Source organism: Microtus oregoni, unplaced genomic scaffold, assembly GCF_018167655.1.
Source record: "Microtus oregoni isolate MIOR12 unplaced genomic scaffold, Mior012 000074F_008, whole genome shotgun sequence".
NCBI classification, from domain to species: domain Eukaryota; kingdom Metazoa; phylum Chordata; class Mammalia; order Rodentia; family Cricetidae; genus Microtus; species Microtus oregoni.
Window position 1 is genome coordinate 235,165 of NW_024543995.1, and position 24,195 is coordinate 259,359.

At 39.0% G+C, this 24,195-nt stretch overlaps 2 protein-coding genes across 5 annotated transcripts in view; one reads left to right on the plus strand and one right to left on the minus strand.

Annotated features, from left to right (window-relative positions):
* LOC121441281 (acyl-coenzyme A thioesterase 9, mitochondrial) overlaps nt 1–14,348 on the plus strand; it is a 42,126-nt gene extending 27,778 nt beyond the window's left edge. For all 4 annotated transcript variants that reach the window (XM_041642421.1, XM_041642422.1, XM_041642423.1 and 1 more), the window contains 8 exons: nt 351–427; nt 10,434–10,501; nt 11,672–11,783; nt 11,937–12,027; nt 12,165–12,250; nt 12,985–13,072; nt 13,216–13,366; nt 13,940–14,348. In XM_041642421.1, the coding sequence (XP_041498355.1) occupies nt 351–427; nt 10,434–10,501; nt 11,672–11,783; nt 11,937–12,027; nt 12,165–12,250; nt 12,985–13,072; nt 13,216–13,366; nt 13,940–14,028 (762 nt within the window). In that variant the 3' untranslated portion in view covers nt 14,029–14,348. The remainder of the gene's footprint in view (nt 1–350; nt 428–10,433; nt 10,502–11,671; nt 11,784–11,936; nt 12,028–12,164; nt 12,251–12,984; nt 13,073–13,215; nt 13,367–13,939) is intronic.
* Nucleotides 14,349–22,083: 7,735 nt separating this feature from the next.
* Nucleotides 22,084–23,385, minus strand: LOC121441284 (E3 ubiquitin-protein ligase RNF168-like). The gene is made up of 2 exons (XM_041642427.1): nt 22,773–23,385; nt 22,084–22,595 (listed from the first exon to the last, which is right to left on the minus strand). The coding sequence occupies exons 1-2, from the start codon at nt 23,383–23,385 to the stop codon at nt 22,084–22,086; spliced, it is 1,125 nt and encodes a 374-aa protein (XP_041498361.1).
* Between the last annotated feature and the right edge of the window lie 810 nt (nt 23,386–24,195).

The window sequence follows — 24,195 nt, forward strand, 5'->3', positions numbered from 1 at the left end:
CAGATAAGATACAAGAGCCACCTCCATCACTAGCCTTAGACTCACAGGCACTGTGCTGCCTCAGCCTCCCCAGTTGATAGGATTACAGGCAGATCCTATCATACCTAGCCAGCATTTTTAGTCTTAAGAGGTAGGAGTGGGTTCTAATTTTGACATTTGGATAACACCTAGACCTAGAATACTTTCAGTTCTTGGGGATATGATATTTTAACCATATTCATACAAATGGTATTGACTATACTATATAATAACCTAAAAGAATAACAGTAATGAATACTTTCAGAACTGTGGTCAGTCTTCCCAACAAATGCATTCCTTATAACTTTATTTTTCTTTCCTTTGTTCTTTAGCTGCAAAATAATAAGGATTATTGGCCTGTTTTGGATGCAACCTTTGTCATGGTGGCTCGAGATTCTGAAAATAAAGGGTAATTGTCGCTTTTTCATAATTCCTTAATTTGAAAAATCTTCAAAAATACATAAGACTTCAGAGAAAACTAATGAATTTCCATATGCCCATGACCTGAGTATAACAGACTTAATTGAACATGTTTGCGAAATTCACATTTTTCTCTAAAGGAGACGTATAATATTTTAAAAAGAAATCTCCTACATGATGGCATTTTACCTTACAATGATGTAAGAATCTTTTTATGAATGTAGATATTTTATTTTATTTATTAACTGCAGACACTGTTTCCTGATTAAACTCCTCTTGCATACTCCTGGCTGCAGTAGTCACCATTTTCCTTTCAGGTTGACTTGTTTTTAGCTGCTGCAGATTAGAGAGAACTAGTGGTGCTTGTTTTACCATGTTCGGCTCATTTCACTTAACGTAATGCACTCTAGTTCAGTATATTTTTCTGCAGATAACAACTTCATTCTAAACAGCTAAATAATACTCTATTGTATATATGTATTTTATTTTAATTTTTCTATTTATTAGTTGATAGATACCTAAGCTGGGTCAGTTATCTTAGCAAAATAGTGGTACCATGCATAAGGTATATAGATATCTCTGGTATGCTAAATTAATATTTTGAATATATATAGAAGAGAGATAAATGAGCCATATGGCACATCTGTTTCTTTAAAAAAAAAGTTGTCTATGATGTCTGTATTAATTTACATTCCTTCCAAGACCATCTACATTCCTCTTCCTCCATAAATAACCACTGGGGTGAATTGGTATCTCATTTAACTTGTTGACTCTCTGATAGCTAAAGATATTAAAAATATTTTCATTTATTTATTAGCCATGGTATTTCTTTTGGGGGAGAATTAGCCATATCATTTGCACATTTTTAAATTAGTCTATTAAATTTTTTTGAGTAATATATACTCAATATCAACTCTTTCTAAAATGTAAGCTTGTAAAGATTTTCTCTCCATTCTGTAGGTCCTCTCTGTACTCTGTTAAATGTACCTTTGCTCGGAATCCCGCTTGCTTAATTTCCCTTTTGTTTTCTGTCTTAAAGCTGTTTTCCCAAAAGTCCCTACCCATTTCGATGTCCTGAAGTGTTTCCTCAGTTTCCTTTTCATTTTTCCTTTCCCTCCTCTCCTCCCAGCCCCTTCCCCACCCCTTCTGTTCCCACCCCCAATCCAGTTCTCCATTTCTGTTTAGGAAAGGGAAAGTATCTCATAAGTATCAGCAAGGCATGGCATATTAAGTTGCAGTAAGAATAAGCACCTCCCCATAAATTAAGGCTGAGGAAAGTGACACAGTATGAAGAGTGAAGTCCCAAAAGCCAGTAAAAGAGTCAGAGACAGCCCTTGCTTCCACAGTTAAAAGTCACACAAGAGAACCAAACTGCACAACTGTAACATATGCAGAGGGCCTAGGTCAGGTCTATGTAGGTTCCCTGGTTGTTGGTTCAGTCTCTGTTGAGCTCCTTGAAGCCCAGGTGTCAGTGATGGTGACCCTGCCATGTTAAAAACACCTCTTGCCAGCGTAGGGGCATGGGGATTTAGAAATATAAGTAAAGAATATGAAGATGCATTTGAAAATAATAAAACAGAAACTATAGAATAGTATCAGGAGGGCATACCAGTGAAAACAGAAATTGTCCATGTTCAATTTTCCGTACGTTTTTTATACCCCAATACAAAAGGGGAAGAAGGCAACAGAAGACTTCTTTAACATGATACAAAGGACAACTCAAAGAACAGTAAATTGCTTTAACACTTTGAGGCATCAAGCCATTAACATTCTGTTGTTTAGGAAGTGAAACCACTCTAGACCAAGTATCTTGAAGGTAGCCCTTCCCCAGGTAACTCCATTTACAAAACACAGAGCAAAAGTATGCTTGCATATCCTGACCATCTGTCAGGATGGAAATAGGCTCACATTTTTGGGGCTCCACACCCAGATTAGTTGATTCTGTGAGTTTTCTTGTAGTGTTCTTGACCCCCTTTGGCTTCTACTCTCTTTTCTCCCCTTCTTCTGCAGGATTCCCCAAACTCGGTGTAATATTTGGCTATGGGGTCCCTGCATCTATTTCCATCAGTTGCTGGATGAAGCCTTTCGGATAACGGTTGGGCTAGGCACCAGTCTATGGGTATACCAGAATATCATTAGGCATCATTGCATTGATTTTTTTTTTGTAATGATTTCAGATCTTAGATTTGAGTGCTTAGTTCGTTCTTTTGTTTCTTTTCTTTCTTTTTTTTTTTTTTTTGAGACAAGGTTTCTTTGCATAGCTTTGGCTGTCTTGGAACTCATTCTGTAGACCAGGCTGCCCTCCAACTCAAGAGATCTGCCTGCCTCTGCCTTCCAAATGTTAGGATTAAAGACATGCGCCCCTGCCACTAGGCTAGTTCACTTTTTTATAAGTGCTAAGAGATGAGTCTCATTTTTTTTCTTCTGTATGCAGAGACCCAGGTTTCCTATCACCATTTGTTGAGAAGACTCACCTTTGTACTACATAATGTACATGTTATTATACTTCTAATCTCTCTATTCTCTTCCACTAATCTATATGTGTTTTAACACCAATAGCATCCTGTTTATGCTTTTTAAAATCTCTGTAATATGTATTATTTGTTTATTTTGAAATAGGGTCTAGTATAGCCAAAGCTATCCTTGCACTCTATGTAGCTGAGAATTGTAGGCAGATTTTTCTTTTGGGGCCGCCAACTCACGAAAAATGAAACAGACTTCAGAAACTTATTATTAATTTTGAAAGCTTGACCTTAGCTTAGTCTTGTCTCTAAATAACTCTTATAACTTAAATTTACCCATATTTTTAATTATGTCCTTCCACATGATCGATACATCATCTCTATTAGCCCATCCTGGTTATTCCGTGTCTGGCTCACAACTTCACCTTTCTTTCTCCCAGAGCTCTCTCTGTCCAGAAGTCCCATCTATACCTCCAACCTAGTTATTGGCCATTTAGCCTTTATTGTCAGTTGGAACCCTTCATTTTTATTTGATAATCTCTTGCAACATATTTGGTAGCAAATATTTTGGTGTTGTCTGACATGTTCCTGCTCCCAGACTTTGATTTTTTTCCCTCTTTTTCTTTTTACTCTTTCCTTTTTTCTTTCTTTTCTTTTTTTCTTTCTTTCTCTCTTTTCATTTTATGTGAAAAATGCCCCTCTCTCACCTTCTTCCGAACCCCCCCCCACCTTCCATCCCACCCCCATTCACTCCTTAGAGGGGGCAGATGGAGAGGGAGAGCAATTAAAGAGATATCTTGATAGAGGGGGCCATTATGGGGTTAGGGAGAAACCTGGTACCAGGGAGATTCCAGGGAACCTACAAGAATGACCCCAGCTAAGTCTCCTAGCAATAGTGGAGAGGGTGCCTGAACTGGTTTTCCCCTGTAATCAGATTAGTGATTATGCTAATTGTCATCATAGAACCTACATCCAGTAACTGATGGAAGCAGATTCAGGGATCCACAGCCAAGTACTGGACTGAGTTCCTGGAATTCAGTTGAAGAGAGGGAGGAGGGATCATGATTGGGAAAAGCACAGGAACAGCTGACCTGAGCTAGTGGGAGCTCCCAGACTCTGGACTGACAACTGGGGTGCCTTTACGAGAGTGAACTAGAATCTCTGAATGTAGATGACAGTTGTGTGGCTTGATGTGTTTGTGTAACCCCTGGCAGTGGGACCAGGACTTATCCCAGGTGGATGAACTGGATTTTTAGAGCCCATTCGCTATGTTGGGATACCTTGCTCAGGCTTGATGCAGAGTGGAGGGGCCTAGTCCTTCCACAACTTGGTATGCCATTTAGCTTTTTATTAAACTAACCACAGTGGTACATTTTCAGATAGTATAAAGGAATATTCCACAACAGAGAAGGATTTTGAACTCTATAGTATATCTGGGTTTTATAGGCATGTACTACCAATACCAGACTTTGTTTTTGTGGTTTGTATGCAAAGTCTAGCCATTATCTTGTTATTACATCGAAACCCCTATGTGGGCTAGGTTGCTCTCAAACTTACAATCTTCCTGTCATAGCCTTTCCAGTGCAAGGATTATATATGTGTGCCATCATATCAGGACTATAGCATATCTTGAATTCAGGTATTGTGATACTCAAACTGACTATTTTCTTTTTTTTTTTTAACTTTTTTTTTATTGAGAAAAGAAAAAAAAAAACAAGTTTCCTCCTCCTCCCAGCCTCCCATTTCCCTCCCCCTCCTCCCACCCTTCTCCCCCTCCCCCCACTCCTCTCCCCCTCCCTCTCCAGCCCAAAGAGCAGTCAGATTTCCCTGCCCTGTGGTAAGTCCTAGGTCCTCCCCCCTCCGTGCATTTCTAGATAGCATTTATATCACCATGCTAGGGACTTACTTCTATGGTAGCATGTTTGATTAGCGTGTGTGAGACCCTGAGTTTGATTCCTAGCACCAAAAATATAAACTCATAAAAATTCAAAACTATATTACCATTGTCACACCTAACAAATACAAGTAATCCTTAATATAACATAGTATTCCTTCATACTTACTTACTCTTTAATGTCCTTTAAAAGGGGTTTGTTCAAATTAGGATCCAAATTCAGTGTATAGATTATGCTTGATTTTATGTTTCCTAAGTCTGTTTTTAAAATAGCTTTACTGAGTTGTAATTTATATGCCATATGATTCACCCACTGAAGGTGTACAGTTTGAATTTTGATATACTTACAAGTTGTACATTCTTTTAAGTATGTTCTAACCTAGCCTACTTGTGTGTCTCCACTGCCCTCTTATTGTTTTATATCATTAACATGTTGAAAGACTGGGCTAGCTATTGCATAAAATACCCTACTTCCTGAATTTGCCTTATTGCTTCTTTTTGACATCCTTATTCTTTGTATGTGGTACCGTGTACCTACTGTGTCCTGTACCTGAAGTTTGACCCAGAGCTTTGTGTTAGATTCAGAGGCATGATTGGTGAGAGCATATTATCATTATGCTAGGAAAGGCCCTGTGAGTCAGTAGGTGTTGGTGGTACCACCTGAGCCGTTGCTAAGATTGATCTGTGTAGTCTACGAGTGGCATGCTCTCCACAGTGAAGTTGTTTTTCTCTTCTTTATCTTGTGATGAGCTACTTCTTCTTCCATCTTTTCTGTTTACTAATCGATTGATCAATTGATTGATTGAGGGGGGAATGTGTGTAGGTTATAAGACAACTTTTGGAACTTGGTTTTGTCCTTCTTCCTTGTAGGTCCCAAGGTTTGAACTCAAGTTGTTAGACTTGGTAGCAGGCACCTTTATCTACTAGCCATTTTAGCAGCTACTTCCTCCTCCACACTCCTTGATCTTAATGCATGGAGTTGATCATTGCAATAATCATTTTCATTGGAATAAAGCAACCTTTAAATTCTGTGATTTTTCCCTCAATGTATTAAATTATTAATTTATTAATAATTTACTAATATTAATTTATGTAAAGGGATGCTTTCCCTAATCTATTACGGCCATTAGATTTGTAATACATATATATTTAATTTTTTTTTAATTTGGTTATTTTCTAATGACATATTCCCATTTCTTTTTTCTCTTTAAAGAAGGTATCTGACTTCCATGGATTTGATATATTAAGTATATTTCAATCAACTATAGTCCTTACTCTTCTTGATGTTCAGGTTGTATCATCTCCTGCCAGGGGGAGATTGGACACCTTTGTCCTTTCAGCCTATCCCCATTAGTCTATTGTTTTGTTTTGTTTTCAATTTCTGATCATCTGTATCTACAGCAATAGTATTTCACTGTAATGTTTTCCTATTTAATCATGGAAGTGGATTTAAGGAACTAATAAAAAGAAAAAAAATTACTAATGATAATCCAGCCACCAAGATTTCAACAGGAGTTTTAGTTCCAGTTCCCATTCTATCTTATTTATTCTTTGCACACGCACACAATGTAGTTTAATCATATTTACTTCTTTCCTCTCTTATGCTCATTCTTTATCCTTCTCCCCACACCTGCTGAACCCCTTCTTCCCAACAAGGCCCCCTCCTACTTTCTTGTCTTTTTCTTTGATACACTGAGTTTAGTTAGGTTTGCTTACATGAGAATGAGGGGATGTTATTTATTGGAGCATGGGTAACTTATCAGTAGCTACTCCACTGAAGAAAATGATGGTTTCCCCCATCCTCCTGGGAAGGATGGGACTTCATGATGAAATGTTGATCATGTTCTCCAGTTAGCACAGGTAGCCACAGTTGCTGTGAGTTCACGAATATGAACTGTCTTGTTATGTCCAGAAGATAGTATTTCACAGCATTCTTCCCAATCTTCCTGCTCTTATATGTGTATCCTCATAGTTCCCAGAGCCTGGAATTACTGATAGAGAAACCTTATTTAGCGATGACTCCACAGTCATTAATTCTCTACACTATGAATGGTTATGAGTCTCTGCATTAACCTTTGATCTCTACACAAAGAAGCTTTTCTCTGAAAGGCTAAGATGAACACTTATCTGCACCATTAGTCCTTTATACCTTCCTGCCCTCTAGTTTGATGAGACAGTTTAGGCCCACATTTCCCCCTTTTATTTTATAGTAATAATAATGAATAAAATGAATTTTATGTCCTTTCCCTTTCATTTTATTTCATACGTTTCATCCCAACTGCAGTTTCCCCTCCCTTCACTCTTCCTAGACCCTTCTCCCACCTCCCCTCTCCCCCTAGACCTCTCCCTCCTGTTTTCCTTCAAAAAAAGAACAGGCCTCACAGGGATATGCACCAAACATGGCCTAGCAAGATACAAGAAAATGAGGCACAAACCCTCAAATCATCTAGACTTGGCAAAAGGGTCCCAGGTGCAAGCAAGAGTCAGAGATGCCCCCATCCCCCAAAAAAACTCCAGTTGTTAGGAGTCATACAAGAACACCAAGCTACACAACCGTAACATATAGGAAAAGAACCTAGCTCAGGTTCTGTGTTTGTCACTTCAGTCTCTGTGAGTTGCTATGAGTCCTTAGTTGATTCTGTGGCCTGTGGTCTCACGGTGTCTTGACCCTCTGGCTCCTCCAATCCTTCCTTGATCTCTTCTGCAGGATTCTCTGAGCTCTGCCTAATGTTTTACAGTAGGTCTCTGCATCTGCTCCCATCAGTTGCTGGGTACTGCTGCTCTGATGGCAGCTGGGTTAGGTACCAATCTATGAGTATTACAGAATATCATTAGGAATCATTTCATTGACTTTCTTTAGCCAGTTGTGCTTTGTTCTATCCTAGGTCTCCAGATATGTAACTTCTGGTTCTTGGCCATCCAGGCAGTGTCAGGCATAGGCTCCCTCTTGTGGAGTGGGCCTCAAGTTACAGGCAGTCGTTGGTGGGCCACTCCCACAAGTTCTGCACCACCATTACCCCAGTACATCTTGCAGGCAGAACAGATTGTAGGTCAGTTTTGTGACTGGGTTGATGTTCCAGTCCCACTGCTAGAAGCGTTGTCTTGTTACAGAAGATCGACGGTTTGGGGTCTGTACCCCCATTACTAGGGGACTTCAGTAGGGTCAGTCTCATAGATTCCAGGGAGTTTTCACTGCACTAGGTTTTCACATAGACCACCACCCCCCATGTCCTGTAATTCCAGTCATCTCTGCTAGTACTCTCTCTCATCTTAATACCCTTTCTTCCGAAACCCTGGAGTCAGCTATTTATCTATAAAAATTCTGAGACTCCTTTTAGTGGGAACTGATATCTTACTCCAAAATCTGGGTACTGGAGCTATACTGGTATTATTTTCTCCCTTGTTTCTATGCCTCAGTGTATAGAGCTAGGATATGTACTTTTCCTGTTGGTATGGCAAAATACCCTGACCAAAAATTAAAATTCTAGGGGAGAAAAGATTTCTTGCAGCTCTCAAGTCAAGAGTACAGTCTGTCATATGGAAATCAAGGGAACAGAAGCTTAAAGCAATGGGTTATATTGCATCCACAATCAGGAAGCAGATAACAGTGAAAGAATGCTAGTGTTCAGTTCACTTTTGCTGTTTGCTATAGTCTGGGAGCCCAGCCAGTAAACAATGTCACCCATAGTAGGCAGGCCTTCACACATCAATTAGTGTTGTCAAGATAATCATCCATAGACATGCTTAGAAGGTCATGTAATTTAGGTAATTCCTCACATGTCCATGCAGGGACCTAACATCTATGTAAAACCAGATTCTGTCAAATTGACAGTACTAACCATCACAGTATGTATTCACTCTACATAATGATGGATCTCATAAAGACATTTTGTGCAAGTATATTATAGACTTGAATCACATTGACCCCAACCATCTTTTTTCTTCTCTTTCCTTCCTCTACATTTCTAAAATAGTCTCATTTCTAATATAGATAGATAAAGATATTTTTTTTTTTTTGGATTTTCGAGACATGGTTTCTCCGTAGCTTTTTGGTTCCTGTCCTGGAACTAGCTCTTGTAGATCAGGCTAGCCTTGAACTCACAGTGATCCACCTGCTTCTGCCTCCTGAGTGCTGGGATTAAAGGCGTGCGCCACCACCACTCGACGATAAAGATAATTTTATGTTTTCATTTGAAATCTAGGATTCACAAATGATACACATGTTGAATTCTTTTGCTGCAGTGAAGAACTCTTTTATCCTTATTTTTTAATTATGATAAATTAAGTTCTTTATTTCAAAGAATTTTTATTTTATTTTTATCATTTTGTTGATTCATTATAGTTATTTGTTTTATTTTTATTTTTGAAGAGTTTTAAGAGATGCATTGAATTCTCCTATACCTTTTACCTAAATTCCCTGGTCAACATGGTACCTAATTCATCTTCTTCTCTTACTCTCTGAAATTACAAACAGGGATAATTTTTCCCTGAATCATTTAAATGTATGTTTTTGGTGACTTCAATTCTATGTAGTTGAGTGTATGTCTCTTAAGAACAACGTAATTCTCATACATGACTTCAATGCCTTTTTATCATGTTTTCAATTTATTTAATAGTGAAGCAATTATATTATCTCATACATGATCCATATTTGGATTTCACCAGATGTCCCTAAAATTTCCTTGTGAAGTCCTAGCCCAGATTCAGGATCCACTAAAGCAGTGGTTCTCAACCTTCCTAATGCTATGACCCTTTAATACAGTTCTTCATGTTGTGCTGACCTCCAGCCATAACATTGTTTCATTGCTACTTCATAACTGTAATTTTGCTATTGTTTTGAATCATAATGTTAATATCTCATATGCAGGATATCTGATGTGACACCCTGTGGGGTTGAAATCCACAGGTTGAGAACTGCTGCAGTAAAGGACCCTGCATTTCATTTGGTTATCGTGTTTGTTTAACAGAAGTACCCCTCCTGCCTTCTGCCTTTGAAGATACTGAGATTTTTGTAGAGTTCAAGTCAGTTGTCCTGCAGAATGTTCTAAACCAATATTTGTGTTCTAATGAGTAGAATCAGGTTTAACTTTGTGCCAAATACTTATATTCTGTTTTCTTTGTGCCTTTTCCTTTTGCAAGACAGGCCTTATGGAGGTCAGGCTGACCTCAAACTCATTTTTATGATGACCCTGGACCCCTATCCCTCCTTCCTCTCTCACATGCTAGGATTACAGGCATGTGCTACCATGCTCAACATCTGTATCTGTATACTGTGAACTTTCTAGTGCATAGTTATGCCTATAAGGAGAGGGCTTGCTCAGTTGTTCCAATGTCCATGTATGAGACTGTCAATAAGCATTACCTAAAAAAGAAGACCTTTTCATGTTGGCAGTGCTGGCCATCAGGGCCTTACATATGCCAGGCCAGCACCCCATCATTGAGATATAACCCTGATGAAGACTTTCAAACTGGCAGGCACTTGTTCATCTTAATTCTTTATTAGATAATAGCATAAATAGCGTACACTTTTTTGTAGTAGGTAGGCCTAAAACTTGACATCCTCCTGTCTCAGCATCCCTAATTTTAGGATTACACCCATCAAGGCCACATCTTAAACTAAGTTTTTCTCTTTTGTTTAGGCCAGCATTTGTAAATCCACTCATCCCTGAAACTGCAGAAGAAGAAGAACTCTTTAGACAAGGAGAATGTATGTTAATTTGCTTATAGTAAAATAAAAATTTTAAGCATATTAGTTTTACCTTAGAAGGGATTATTGAAGATTATATGACTCTTATATCAGTCAGATGTGTTACTCACATCCGAAAGTTTTTGATAATAAAAAATACTATATTTTGTCCCAAGGAGTTAATGCTTTGAACAGTTTTATTGATGAGACAGTATTAAATGAAGCAATTTCTCTTTTCATTTTCTTATTGCTTGAGAATTACATACATGCATATAGTATGTTTTTATCAAATCCCACCCCTTTTCCTTCCTTCCCTATACACTGCCCACTCTTCCCTCCTAATTTCATATACTCTTTTTAAAACTGAATTCACTTAATGTTGCCAATATGTGCATGGGTGCAGGACCATTTACTGGAAAATGGGTAGTGTATCTTAGTGGTTTAAATGCAAGACAGGTCAGGACTCTAGACCAGTATGATAACCAGTGTTTTCATGCTAAACTGATATAATTTCCAAGAAAGATGGGCTCAGCAGTTAAGAGCACTGGCTGCTTTTCCAGCGGACTCAGGTTCAATTCCTACCTGTCTGTAACTCCAGTTCTGGGGGACTTGACACCCTCATACAGACATATGTGCAAAATCAATGCACATAAAATAAAAATAAGTTAAATCACTATTTTAAAAAGTCTTCCGCTGGGCAATTGTGGTGCATGCCTTTAATCGCAGCACTAAGGAGGCAGAGGCAAGCAGATCTCTGTGAGTTCGAGGTCAGTCTGGTCTATAGAGTGAGTTCCAGGACAACCAGGGTGGTTACACAGACCCTATCTCTAAAAACAAAACAAAAGACCAAAAGAGTCTTAAAAATAAAAGAAAATACTTACTAGAAAAACAAGGTTTCTTTTGTGGTTTGGGTTTGAAACCCAGTGCTTTGTACTTTAAGAAAAGTGCTGTACTTCTGAACTGTGTCATGTCCCTGGTCCCATTTCTGGAAATTTTATGCACTCTCTGCAACATTCTAGTGGATGAATAAATGTATGTGTGTGTATGTACATATATACATATGCATGTGTCTATGTATGTGTATATTCTGGTGGGATTTTGAAACTTAGACATAAGTTGTATGCTGCAAGACAACCTAGATGCTGTGAGAGGACCCTCCTGATCACACCTCTTTGTTCTTGCATTCTCCAGTGAACAAGAGACGAAGGATTGCCTTTAGCTCCGCTTCATTACTGAAAATGGCTCCCAGTCCTGAGGAGAGGAATACCATACATGAGATGTTTCTTAACACACTGGATCCAAAGTAAGTTAAGATGGTGAGACTACAAGTTGAGAAAGTATTTGAGTGCAAGGTCTTCTCCAGAGCCACACTTGAATGGAGAGTGTTTCTAACCAGTTTCTTCTCAAGAGTGAAAGCATGACAATAACCAGGTTTAATTCATCTCCACTTGCACAGGACTATAAGTTTTCAGAGTCGAATTTTGCCGCCAAAGGCAGTGTGGATGGAGGATACAAAACTCAAGAGCTTGGATATTTGTCACCCTCAGGTACTAGAACTTTGTGAGCAATCTTCTGAATGTGCTGGATTGCATTCATGATAATTGTCTAAAATCTGACACACCTTTAAACGGCCCACAAAAGGGTAGCCACAAACTTTTATTTGTTAATATTCATTTTTTTAAAGGAGCGGAACATTTTCAATCGGATCTTTGGTGGTTTTCTTATGAGGAAAGCATATGAACTTGCGTGGGCTACTGCTTGTAGCTTTGGGTGAGTTTGACTTAAGTTAACTTCTGAGAAACAACTTATTCCACTGAATGGAAATATTTTAAACCACTCTGAACTACACTATAGAATTATGCTTTTTATAAGATCTCTGTGTGCTACATTCACGTGTGTGTGTGTGTGTGTGTGTGTGTGTATCTTTAGGTTTTAAATGGGGAAATTATGTAAGATGACACTGAGACCATATAGATCTCAAATCAGTTTGCTTTCTGTTTTTCATATTGCTGTATTTTTTTCAGTTGGTCTTTAATTAATGAGCTAACATTCTAAAATCAAAGTAAAAGGCCTCAGATAATTTTTTAATTAAAAACTTTTATTATATATTCCTAGGTAATGTCATACACAAATTGAGCCCCAGACTTTTACTGTAGTGAATATCACCCTCATAGTAGCTGCCTTTGATAATATTTCCTTTCTTTTTTTTTTTTTTTTTTTTTTTTTTTTTTTTTTTTTTGCTTTTTCGAGACAGGGTTTCTCTGTGGCTTTGGAGCCTGTCCTGGAACTAGCTCTGTAGACCAGGCTGGTCTCGAACTCACAGAGATCCACCTAGCTCTGCCTCCCGAGTGCTGGGATTGAAGGCGTGCGCCACCATCGCCCAGCAATATTTCCTTTCTTTACATTTTTTTTGACTATTGTTATTTTGCGTCAGGAAATTGTTAAGGGAAATACTTTAGACCTGAATTTTGCAGTTCACTCTAATCTTGGTCTTTCTCCAATAGTGGTTCCCGGCCATTTGTGGTAACCGTAGATGATATCATGTTTCAGAAACCCGTTGAAGTTGGCTCACTGCTCTTTCTTTCTTCGCAGGTAGGTGTGCCATGAAATGTGAAAAGTATTTTTTGTCATTTGGGTTTAGAAAAGAAGTTTTTATTTTCTGTGTTTCTTTTACGACTGGGTTCTTCCCTTGTTCCTAAAACAACTGATTACGTCTTATTTCTATAATCTGTTAGGTATGCTTTACTCAGGACAATTACATTCAAGTCAGAGTACATAGTGAAGTGGCCTCTCTTGAGAGTAATGAACATATGACCACCAATGTATTTCATTTTACATTCATGTCAGAAAAAGAAGTACCCTTGGTTTTCCCCAAAACATATGGAGGTAAGTTATGATGACTGCTTCTTCCTAATGAAAGAAAGAAATGTTTAAGAAAGAAATTCTCTTTTTTTTCCATGGCAGGGGATTGAACCCAGGGGTTTTCATACATTGAGCTATATTTCCTTCTTTTAAATTATCCCTAAATCCAAGGATTCACATGAGCTAAACATGTATTCTGCCACTGAGTTAGATTTCCATCACTCTTCTTTTAAATTATCCTTACCACTGTCCCCAAGCCTGTTAGCCCAGGAGCATGTCTTTGGGAGATGTGGGTTTTTATGTTCTGAAGCCCTGAAAGCCAGAGATGCCTTTTGGGCCCCAGAAATGGCCGTTGTTACTTTGCTTAGCTTTTGTATACAGGCCTGGTGGGAACTGCAAACAGCCATTAATAATGAAAGAAGACTAGTGCAGCCAACAAAAAGGATGAAGTCAGCATCTGTTCTCTCAGGATAGTGTGCATCCCTGTTGCTGGCTTTGCACATGCAATGCTGTCCTAGTATTCCAAACTAGTCATTCATCTGTATGATTGTCCAAGGTGCTACACATTTCTCCAGCGGTTTCTTTCTTGTATTTCAGAGTCCATGTTGTATTTAGATGGACATCGTCATTTCAAGTCCATGAGTGTCCCAGTGACCTTGAAAAAGGATTACCCTGTGGAGCCCTAGGAAAATCTCACTTGCTGCAAACCAGCAGTTCCTGCACAGTGGCATAGTGCCTAATAAAGCCATGCTGTAAAGTATTGATGTTTGTATGGCCTTTCATCCTCCATAAAGGGGACTATATTCAGCTTTTAGAACCATCAGAAAAGCAGAATGAGTGGCTGGATGGGGCTGAGGGAGTGAAAGAATGATTAAACAATAAATCCTTTTACAGTGCTGTGAATTGTGAGCCTACCGTGTTGCTTATGACCCCTATGTGCTAAACATTTCAGCCGATTGTGTTTTTATACAGTTGGGCATGTTCTTTTGAGTAAAATTCTTTTTAAGCCTGACTGGTTTCCGTATGTTGTCTAAAATCCCACAAATGCTATATGTTTGTTTATTGTTTTTTAATCTTTTTTTTATTTCTTTGACTATTTTCTTTTTTTCTTTATTTTTAAAAAAAGTATCTTTTCTCATTTTACATATGAATCCCAGTTCCTATTCTATCCCCTCCTCCCATTCCCTTCACCCCCCCCCCCCCCCCCCCCCGCCACCCAATCCACTCCTCAGGGACAGTAAGGTTTCCCATGGGGAGTCAACAAAGTCTAGCACATTGTTTTTCTTTTTTTCAAGATGGTTTCTCTAGCCCTGGTTGTCCTGGAACTCACTCTGTAGACCAGGCTAGTCTCAGTCTCACGGAGACCCACCTGTCTCTGCCTTCTGAGTGCTGGGATTAAAGACGTGTGCCACCACTGATGGCTTATATGATTGTTCATTGCTTATCTCCCCAAGGTTTTATTGTTGATAGAGGGCAGATGGAAAGCAGATAAAGGAATTCATGAAAGTCTACGGCATTTGTAAAGATTTATGGGAAGGTTTAAATTTGAAAATATAAAGAAGTGTTCAGGGGTGAGGTAGATGTGGAAACAGAATCATTTGTTCATTCTTAAATTTACTAGATACACCATGTTATGGGTTGGGAAGGATACTTCTGGTTTTAAAATAGTAACTGTTCATGCTTCTGGAGCATTTATATGCTAGTCAGGCATTTGACCTGTATGAATCATATTTCTTTCACGTATCATGGTGAGGCAGGATCTGCTACTCCCCATAGGGTTAGCCACTCGGGAACCTGAAGTGCATCCTGGTTAAGTGCCTTGTTCAAGGTCTAGCAGCTCAGAAGTAGCCTGCTGGCAGTTTAAGGGCAGGGTATTCTTGAGAACTACAGCATGCAACATTCAAGGAATATAACAGGAGGTATCATACCCACTGGGAACTCAAAGGGAAATATTCTATTTCTTTTTCATCTTTTATTCTTTTCTCCTTTCCCTCGCCCATTCCTTTTTTCTTTTTGGTATCATAGATTAAACCCAGAGACTTGTATGTTTTCCAGCACAGTGTTAGACTCTAACCAGCAGTGCCATTAATTTGCACCCAAGATACTTTATTCCATTATGGGAGGGGAACTTGATCGAGTTTAGAAGAGGAGGGAACAAAATAGAGACTACATAGATGATAAAAGGAATTTCTGGCAGTGTTCTTTAGCAAGGATTCTAGATCAATGAAAACAGACACAGCTCTGGCTTGGAATGATCTAGACTACTTTAAAATTTGTTTATGTAATATTTATTAAAATCATAGTCAATATAAAGTATTTTGCATGAACAGTCATGGAAAAAACAGCTCACTCTATGGCATGTGGTTTAATTGAATGGGATCAAATTGAACCACCTGGTGATTCACCTGGCCATTTGGTCCTGTGTTTTGGAGATCTATGTATGACATGGATACCTATGACTTAGCTAGATGGCTAAATGGAGATGATCCTCATTGAATTAAATTCATTTAAATTGACTACATATCTTTTTATACATTATGCATCATGCGATTAGCCATTTGTGCCTGTACACTGAAGTTTTTCTGGACTTTATTTCTATTCTAAACACAGTGTTATAAGAACACCTAAGACATTTGGCCCCTAAATTCTTTCCTCAGGAAAAGTATGTAGAAGCAAGATAGCAAGCTATCTAGACCAAGAAGTATGCAAACAGTGAAGATAGAGAAATTCCAGAACAGTTAAGCACATACAGATGCCCACAATTTTTTCGGACTTTGCCAGATTTTTGTCTTTTGTTGTAAAAATGTCTTCGGCATTTTATAGTTAAAATGACATTTGTTAATTGTTTTTCTTTGAATCCTGCTTATTTTGTTTTTATTTAAACTTTTCAAGTCAGAAGTAACACAAGTTTTGTTTGCATTTACCAATACAGGTATTGAGGTTCTGGGCTGAGGCTGCCATAGCTCAGTGGTATAGACAGAATTTATGTCCCACCCAGCCCTGCAGCCATTCAGTCTCAAAGAAACACACAGAGGCTTATATTAATTATAAACTGTTTGCCCTATTAGCTCAGGCTTATTATTAACTAACATAAATTAACCCATAATTTTTATCTGTGTTTAGGCATGTGGCTTGGTACCTTTTCTCAGTGAGGCATTCTCCTCTTGCTTCCTCTGCATCTGGCTGGTGACTGTGTCTCTGTCTTTCCTATTCCCAGAATTCTCCTAGTCTTGTTGCCCCCCCCATACTTTGCCTGGCTACTGGCCAATCAGCATTTTATTAAACCAAGAAGAGCGATAAATCTTTATAGGATACAAGAACATTCTCCCATAACACTTCATCTTTTTTCGTTTCAAAACAAGAACTCTAAATCTAATCTCCTTTGTTTAGCTTTTTTCCTGACCATTATCCATAACAACATGTAACCAACAGTCTAAACAAAGACAAACACCCATAATGCATTTTGGTGCCGATAATATAAGGACCCAAAGAAAATTTAGGATTATAGTCAAGTCCTAACTGGAGTAGTCTGTAAGAATGGGTCAGTCATCTCAGCCAATAGCCTTGAAGCTGTTCTGGATGTAGAACTCAAGAGGAAACTGCAACAGAAGTGCTTTAAAATGGGAGGCTGTGGCGGGGAAGAGACAGAAATCTTTAATAAATAAATTAATTAATTAAAAAAATGTGGGCTCATCTGGGCCAACCATTCCTATTGGAGATTTTTCAGAGGTCTTCCTTGATCAAACCTTATGCAGAATGCATCCACAGCCTCTCATTTTCTGTAGAAACAAAATCAAAACCTCTTCTCCAAAGTAACACATCTTGACTTAAAGTTTGAAGTCAAGGCTTTTTCAAATAAGTAATTTGGATTAATCCAGCATCACTTATAGTCAAATGTCTTTTAGCACTCTTGTTCCTTCCACAGCAGCCAAACAATTAAAAAAAACAATACAATAATATACTGTATCCAGATTCTCTGTGTATTTTGTATCATTATTTGTCTTTTTTTACTCTAAATTTTTTTTTTTGTTTTTAAAAGGGGGTTTCTCTGTGCATCTTTGGCTGTCCTGGAACTAACTCTGTAGACCAGGATGACCTCAAACTCACAGAGATCTGCCTGCCTTTGTCTCCCAAGTGCTCAGATTAAAGGCGTGTGCCACCATGCCCAGATACACTATCACTTTCTTTTTTTTTAAATGATGTTTTTTTTAAACATTTATTTATTTATTATGTATACAATATTCTGTCTGTGTGCATGTCTGCAGGCCAGAAGGGGGCACCAGACCTCATTACAGATGGTTGTGAGCCATCACGTGGTTGCCGGGAATTGAACTCAGGAACTTTGGAAGAGCAGGCAATGCTCTCAACCACTGAGCCATCTCTCCAGCCCCACACTATCACTTTCTTAAAGCATTTCCTCTGTCGTTTTTATTTACTTTCCCACGTCTACATACATATTTTTTAACACTGTAAACCATTTAGAGGCATTTTGTCTCAATCTGTCTTTACTGTATGTCTCTATCTTTTTCAGACCATATGAGTCTTTTATCTGCTAAGCGATATGGCCAGGATTAAAGCTGCGGTTTGGGGGCCTGGCTCCACCCCATTCCTTTGTTTTCTGAGAGTCTAGCTTCATGGCAGAGGTACTAGTGGGAGCCAGATTTATTGCCAAAAGTCTGCAGACTTTCTAGGTCCATGAAACCACCAAGAAGCCTGATGCAAGGGTCTTCATAAACAACATTTAAGTGTTTTGTGTCAGAGACTCTTAAAAGAGCTGCAAAGTTTTTGCCAATAATGTTGAGTTAGGAAACCTCTCTTAAAGGAGACACTACTCTGTTTGCTGCCAGAGAACAGTCTTCCTGAGTAAAGATGGTTACAAAGAAGGTGCGCTTGACTCTGTTCTTTTTTAAAGCTTTCTCAGGCTTCATGTGGAAATTCTTGCCAAACATTTGGATGCCATTTGTAAGCAGAAATTTCTGTCCCACATGGTCCTGCAGGCATCCAGTCCCAAATAAACACAGAGGCTTATATTAAATATAATATAATTATATATAATAGGCCATTTGGCCTATTAGCTCAGGCATATTAACTAGCTCTTACAACATAAATTAATCCATAATTCTTATCTATGTTTAGTTATGGGGCTTGGTACATTTTGTCAGTGAAGCATTCGCCTCTTGCTTCCTCTGCATCTGGCTGGTGACTGTATCTCTGCATTTCCTCTTCCCAGAATTCTAGTCTGGTTGCCCCACCAATACTTCCTGCCTGGCTACTGGCCGATCAGCATTTTATTAAACCAATATTAGTGACAAATCTTTACAGTGTATAAGAGCATTCTCCCACACCACAGTGGTAGACTGTTTCCATAGCATGTTTAACCTTAAGCATAGAAAATAAAGTTGTTTTTGTTTTGAATAAATATTTTAAGTTGATTAAAGAATACTCTAAAAGATAACAAAGTTGTTTCTAGATTATTAATGTTCTATTTCTCTTTCATAATAATTGAGAGGGATGAGGTTGTAGCTCAATTGATAGAGTTATTGTGTATCATGTGTTAAGCCCTGAATTCATTCCCAGCACTGTATAAACTGGGTGTAGTGCTGTATACCTGTCATCCCCAAACATAGAGGTAGAGGCAGGAGAATCAAGTTTAAAGTCAACCTTCGCTTTGTGGTGCATGCCTTTAATCTAAGCAGTCAGGAGCCAGAGGCAGCTGGATTGCTGAGTTTGAGGCCAGCCTGGTCTACAAAGTGAGTTCCAAGACAACTAGGGCTACATAGTGAGACTTTATCTCAGTAATACTAATGACAGCCAGGCAGTGGTTTAATTTTAGCACTTGGGAGGCAGAGGCACTTGGATCTCTGTGAGTTGAAGACCATCATGATTTACAGAGCGAGTGCCAGGATAGATTCTAAAGCTACATGGAGAAAATGTGTCTATAAAATAAAAAAAAATGATAATGATGAATATGACAATGATGATGAAGAAGTCATCCTTAACTACACAGTAAGTTGGAAGACAGTCTGGGCTGAAACCCTGTCTCAAAGATAAGAAGAAATAGGTGAGAACATTTTTAAATTTTATTTATTTTATATGTGTTCCTTTAATATTCATATCCTTTACATCTTCACAGCTGTACTATTCACTGATAATCATATTTTTGTAATCTACCAAAGTGAAAAATTTATCAGTGCATTTTAATAATTGGCACTGATCTTTGTATTAGTCTAACCAATTTACATATTGTGGAAAGAACAAAGACTAATGAAGAAAAATATGAAAGTGGAAGGGAAAACATTGAGGGTGAGATGAGTGTGTATATGTTGGGGGGGTAAAGGTCAGAGAGATGGAGGAGAAGAAGGTATGGGTAGGAGTCAGAGAGATGAGGGAGCGAAGAGGGTGGAAGTGGGGTCAGCCAAAACTATGTATGAAAATATAAGGAATAGTAGGGAGGGCCATGGACCTTCCTCAAAGCAATGAGTCATACACTCTCTGAGGAGTGAATTGAGTGGGGGGATATGTGGAGGGAATGGGAGGAGGGGAGGAACTAGGAACCTGGATTGGTATTTTTAATGAAAGAAGATAGTTTGTTTCTTTCTAAAGAAAAAGAAAGGAAGGAAGGAAGGAAGGAAAGAAAAAGAAAGAAAGAAAGAAAGAAAGAAAGAAAGAAAGACAGCATGCACTTTGATCCAGCAATAGAGCCTTGTTTTTTTTTTTTTTTTTTTTTTTTTTGGTTTTTCGAGACAGGGTTTCTCTGTAGCTTTGGAGCCTATCCTGGAACTAGCTCTGTACACCAGGCTGGTCTCGAACTCACAGAGATCCGCCTGCCTCTGCCTCCCAAGTGCTGGGATTAAAGGCGTGCGCCACCATCGCCCGGCAATAGAGCCTTTTTAAAAACAAATATTGTATGGAGAATTGAGATCTTTGGAGAATTTCAAGGACAGTTAATAATCTATCTGAAGTCAGCCACCTCCATAGAATCTGTCATACATTTGGGAAATCCCAGAGTCCTCAGAAAAGAATCTGTAATAAATGCCTTCATATTCAAAAAAAAGAAAAGAAAAGAAAATATAAGGAAACCTACAATGTTTGTAAGCTAATTGAAATTTATTAAAACGTTAAGTGCAAAGCAGAAAGGACAAATGACTTAAATCTGTTAGACTTGCTAAAAGTTCATATAAAGTAAAGATGACCACTAGACAGAAAAGTGTCTTCTAGAAGCCTCTGGTCATCCCATCAGTTGCTGAAGATCTAGATGTTTGTTTGAGAGTTGAAACAGGTTCCTGCGGACAAATGGAGGCTGGAATCTCATCTCTTCCGGCTTCTTCAGCATTTTCCATCTGGGCCCCTAGTCTACTTGGGCAGGTCTTTTCCTTCAATCACTGTCCCATATCCTAATCCTCTCTGGAAACACTTAGAAGTATTCTTTACTAGCTCAAAACCAATGATCACATTTAATTTTTCTATGTTTTAGCACTGGGAGCCAAACCCAGGGTCTGAATGCTTTATAGTCAAGTATGCTAGCTACTTTTTAACTAAACTCCCAACTCCTATTTTTCAGAACTTTTTTGAGACCTGGTCTTTCAATGGAACCCAGGTTGGCCTTCACCTTGTGATTCTTCTGTCTCTTTCTCCCAGGTGCTGAAATTACAAGCACAGGCCCTAGATACCTTACTATTATCTCAATACATATAAAACTTAGTATCAATAGAAGGGATACCATGTGGAAATAAATGTCATTATTTCAGGTTCCTTATCATAAAATCTTTTGCTGTTACTCTCTTGGGACAAATGCCTATCTTTCTATTCTTTGCTTTTTTTCTATCTGTTTCCCCACACCAGTGATTGAACTCAGGGCACGTTACTACTAAATTATACTTCTACTAACTTACTCCTCTATTCACTTTATCCTATTTTAAGTTTATTGTTTTCTTTGGTGTGGTTTGAGCGATAAAAGGTCTTATCAAGTAGTTCTCTGGAACTTAACTATGTAGACCAGACTGGCCTCAAACTCAACTGAGATCTACCTGACTCTTTATAGCACTCAAAACAAAAGCAAAACAAAACACGCAAATGAACAGAAAACTGTTAACAAGCTTGTTTGAGTAGCAAGCAATTGAGTTGGGAGTACAAGACCTCAAGAGGTCTAGTGTTCGTTCACAAGGCTTTTTATATCCATAAGAACTATCAAACTTAGTTATCACCCCTACTAACAACAGAAGAGTTATTCATAGCACAAAGGCTAGGCACCCTTGCTTACGACTTGAGTTTTACAGAACCACATTTCTATTCTCTCTTATTGTAAGGGCCACTAAAGATGAATGCAGGTTGATGTAGTCGCCCACATCTGTAAATACAGCACTCAGAAGGCTGGCAGGAGGATCACAAGAGACCCTGTTTCAAAAAAACCAACAAGACAACAAAGACAGTGAGGGTGTGCCCATCATATGACAATTTTAAATATTTAATGATACATTACTAGGTTCTATCATAAAAAAGACAACTCACAGTGCAGTATTAGGGTTCAAAACATTTGACCCCGGCATTTTGTTAACCTCTCAAAATATTTGAAATATTCTGGGAATCCCTTGGCAATGGGCACAGAAAACTTTGTTTTTAATTCTCATCCTTTCTAGCAGAGTTTGGCATCTTTTCCCCACTAACATTAGTTAAATGCTTCTACTGCATCTCTTAGGTAGGTGATTAATTTAAATCTTAAATACTTTGTGTTACTTTACCTTTCAGATATCCTTATCTTTGGAAACCTCTCCTTTTGCTGAAGTATCTGGAGGGAAGGCATTGTAGTCACCCTGCATTTCTCTCCATTCTTCATCAAATGCTTTTTGAAGCTCCAATGCCAATTTTCTATCTTGGTCTTCTTGTTGATGCTTCTCAAAATACATATGCTCCAACTCTATCAGCCTTTTGGTGACAAAATTGGGTGTTTCCTCATCATCTAAGGAAGATTTGGGGGACATTTCAAGATAAGTGCCAGGCTCACCAGCTGCTTCAGATGAAGATTCCTGATGCTTTCTTTCATTAGTATGTTTACTGCTCAAAGGGGGAGACGTTTTATCTTTTGCCTCAGTTGTGCTGTTTTCAATTTCCTCGCTCTTGCCTGATAGACTGCTTCCATTCTCTGTTTCGGCAGAAGAGTGAGCAGTAGCTTCTTCTAGTTTAATGTTCTTAAGTGGGACATCAAAGAGGTGCTTAGAACAGCTTGGTTTTTCTCCGTCATCTTCCGAAGTGCCCACTTTCACATCATAGTCATGAAACGAAGCACGAAGTGCATTTATAGTATAGTATTTATAGTATAGTATAGTATATAGTATAGTATTTATAGTATAGTATTTATAGGTTTGGGATCTCAGGACCTCTGGAGCCGTTAGCCGCTGGCATATTTTCCTTAGTTTTCATTTTCTTCCCATACGGCTCTTCCCATCACTGTCAGTTTTCACAGGTATTTCCTTGCCATCTTGCACAGCGTCATACTGTGAGGCTGACTCAAGCTGAGACTGAAGAAGGGAAGGCTTTGGAACCGTGTCGCAATGTTTTAGTTTGCATTTTTTCTTTCTTGGGGATGTTGCTGAATCACCCATGCTGAACTTTTTAGCCTCCTCCTCCCTTTGCCTTTGTTCTCTCATTCTGAGCATTTCTGCCCATAACCTTTCCTTCTCCATGTCCTCTGCCAATAACTGCCTTATGTATTCCTCAGAAGCTCTGGTTTGTCTTTCCATGGTGTCCTGGCGCTCAGCCTCCATCTTCATCATCTCCTCTTCATATTCTTTCCTCAATTCCCCGGGTTTACTTAGCACCTGAGCTGGCAGAGCATCACTTAAGACCCACCACGACGGCTGTTCCTCCTCAGGGTCCCTCTGTTTGCATTCCTCTGGATACTGTGCTTGAATTCTCTGCCACAGTTCCTCATTGATAAGACTATTTATATGAGTATGGTCCAAAGCCCACGAAGAGACCGGGGTGCGGCAGAAGGGGCAGGATGAAAATAGTTTTTGGAGAAGTGCCTTAAAGCACGACTTACACATCGTGTGCTTACAAGGCAGAGTTATGGGCTCTATGAGGAATTCCATACAAAGGAGACAGTGGCAGTCATCTAAACACAAGGCCTTGGCTTTCGATAAGGCCATTTAAACAAGTAAGTCCCAATTTACACGGGTACCTCGGCGGCCTGACTGGATGTTCCGTGCTTAGCGGCAAAAGCAATGGCTCCGAGAGAGCTAGCTGGCACTTCCGCTGTGCGTGTTTGACATCCGGTTACAGGCCCGCCCCTCCCGGCCCCGGCCCCATTGCTTCCTGGAATGTTCTAGAACTTCTTTCCCGTGTCATCCCTGAGCGAGAGCTTTTAGCCAGTCTACCTACTACCTAACTTAATGTATCCCTCGGAGGAGACTTGGAATAATCATTCTATATTTTTTTATATAAGACAGGGTCTGACTTCGTGGTCCAGAGCAGTCTTGAGCTTGTGGTTCTCGTATCTCAGCCTCGTACATTCTGGGACTACAGGAATGCTGCAGCCGCAAATTCCTGAGCTCGAAATTCTTAGTTTTTGTTTAGATTTTCCTTCAATATACAGTCTCTGGGGATGATGGCGAATTATTGATTTTTCAAAAGTTCAGGTGTTTTGTGCTAGATGGCAAGGGACTGGATTCATTTCAAGCACCTGCCTTTTTCCTGAATGAAATCTTGCTAAGTGATGCTGTGTTGGAAACCAGGAACTGACAGCAAGATACTGCACAGTAAAATTAGTTCTCTGCCAGGCCTAATTTACAGTCCCCTCCTGGGAATAGGAGAATGTAAGCAGCCCTCAGTCACAGGAGAGCAGATCTTATATAGGT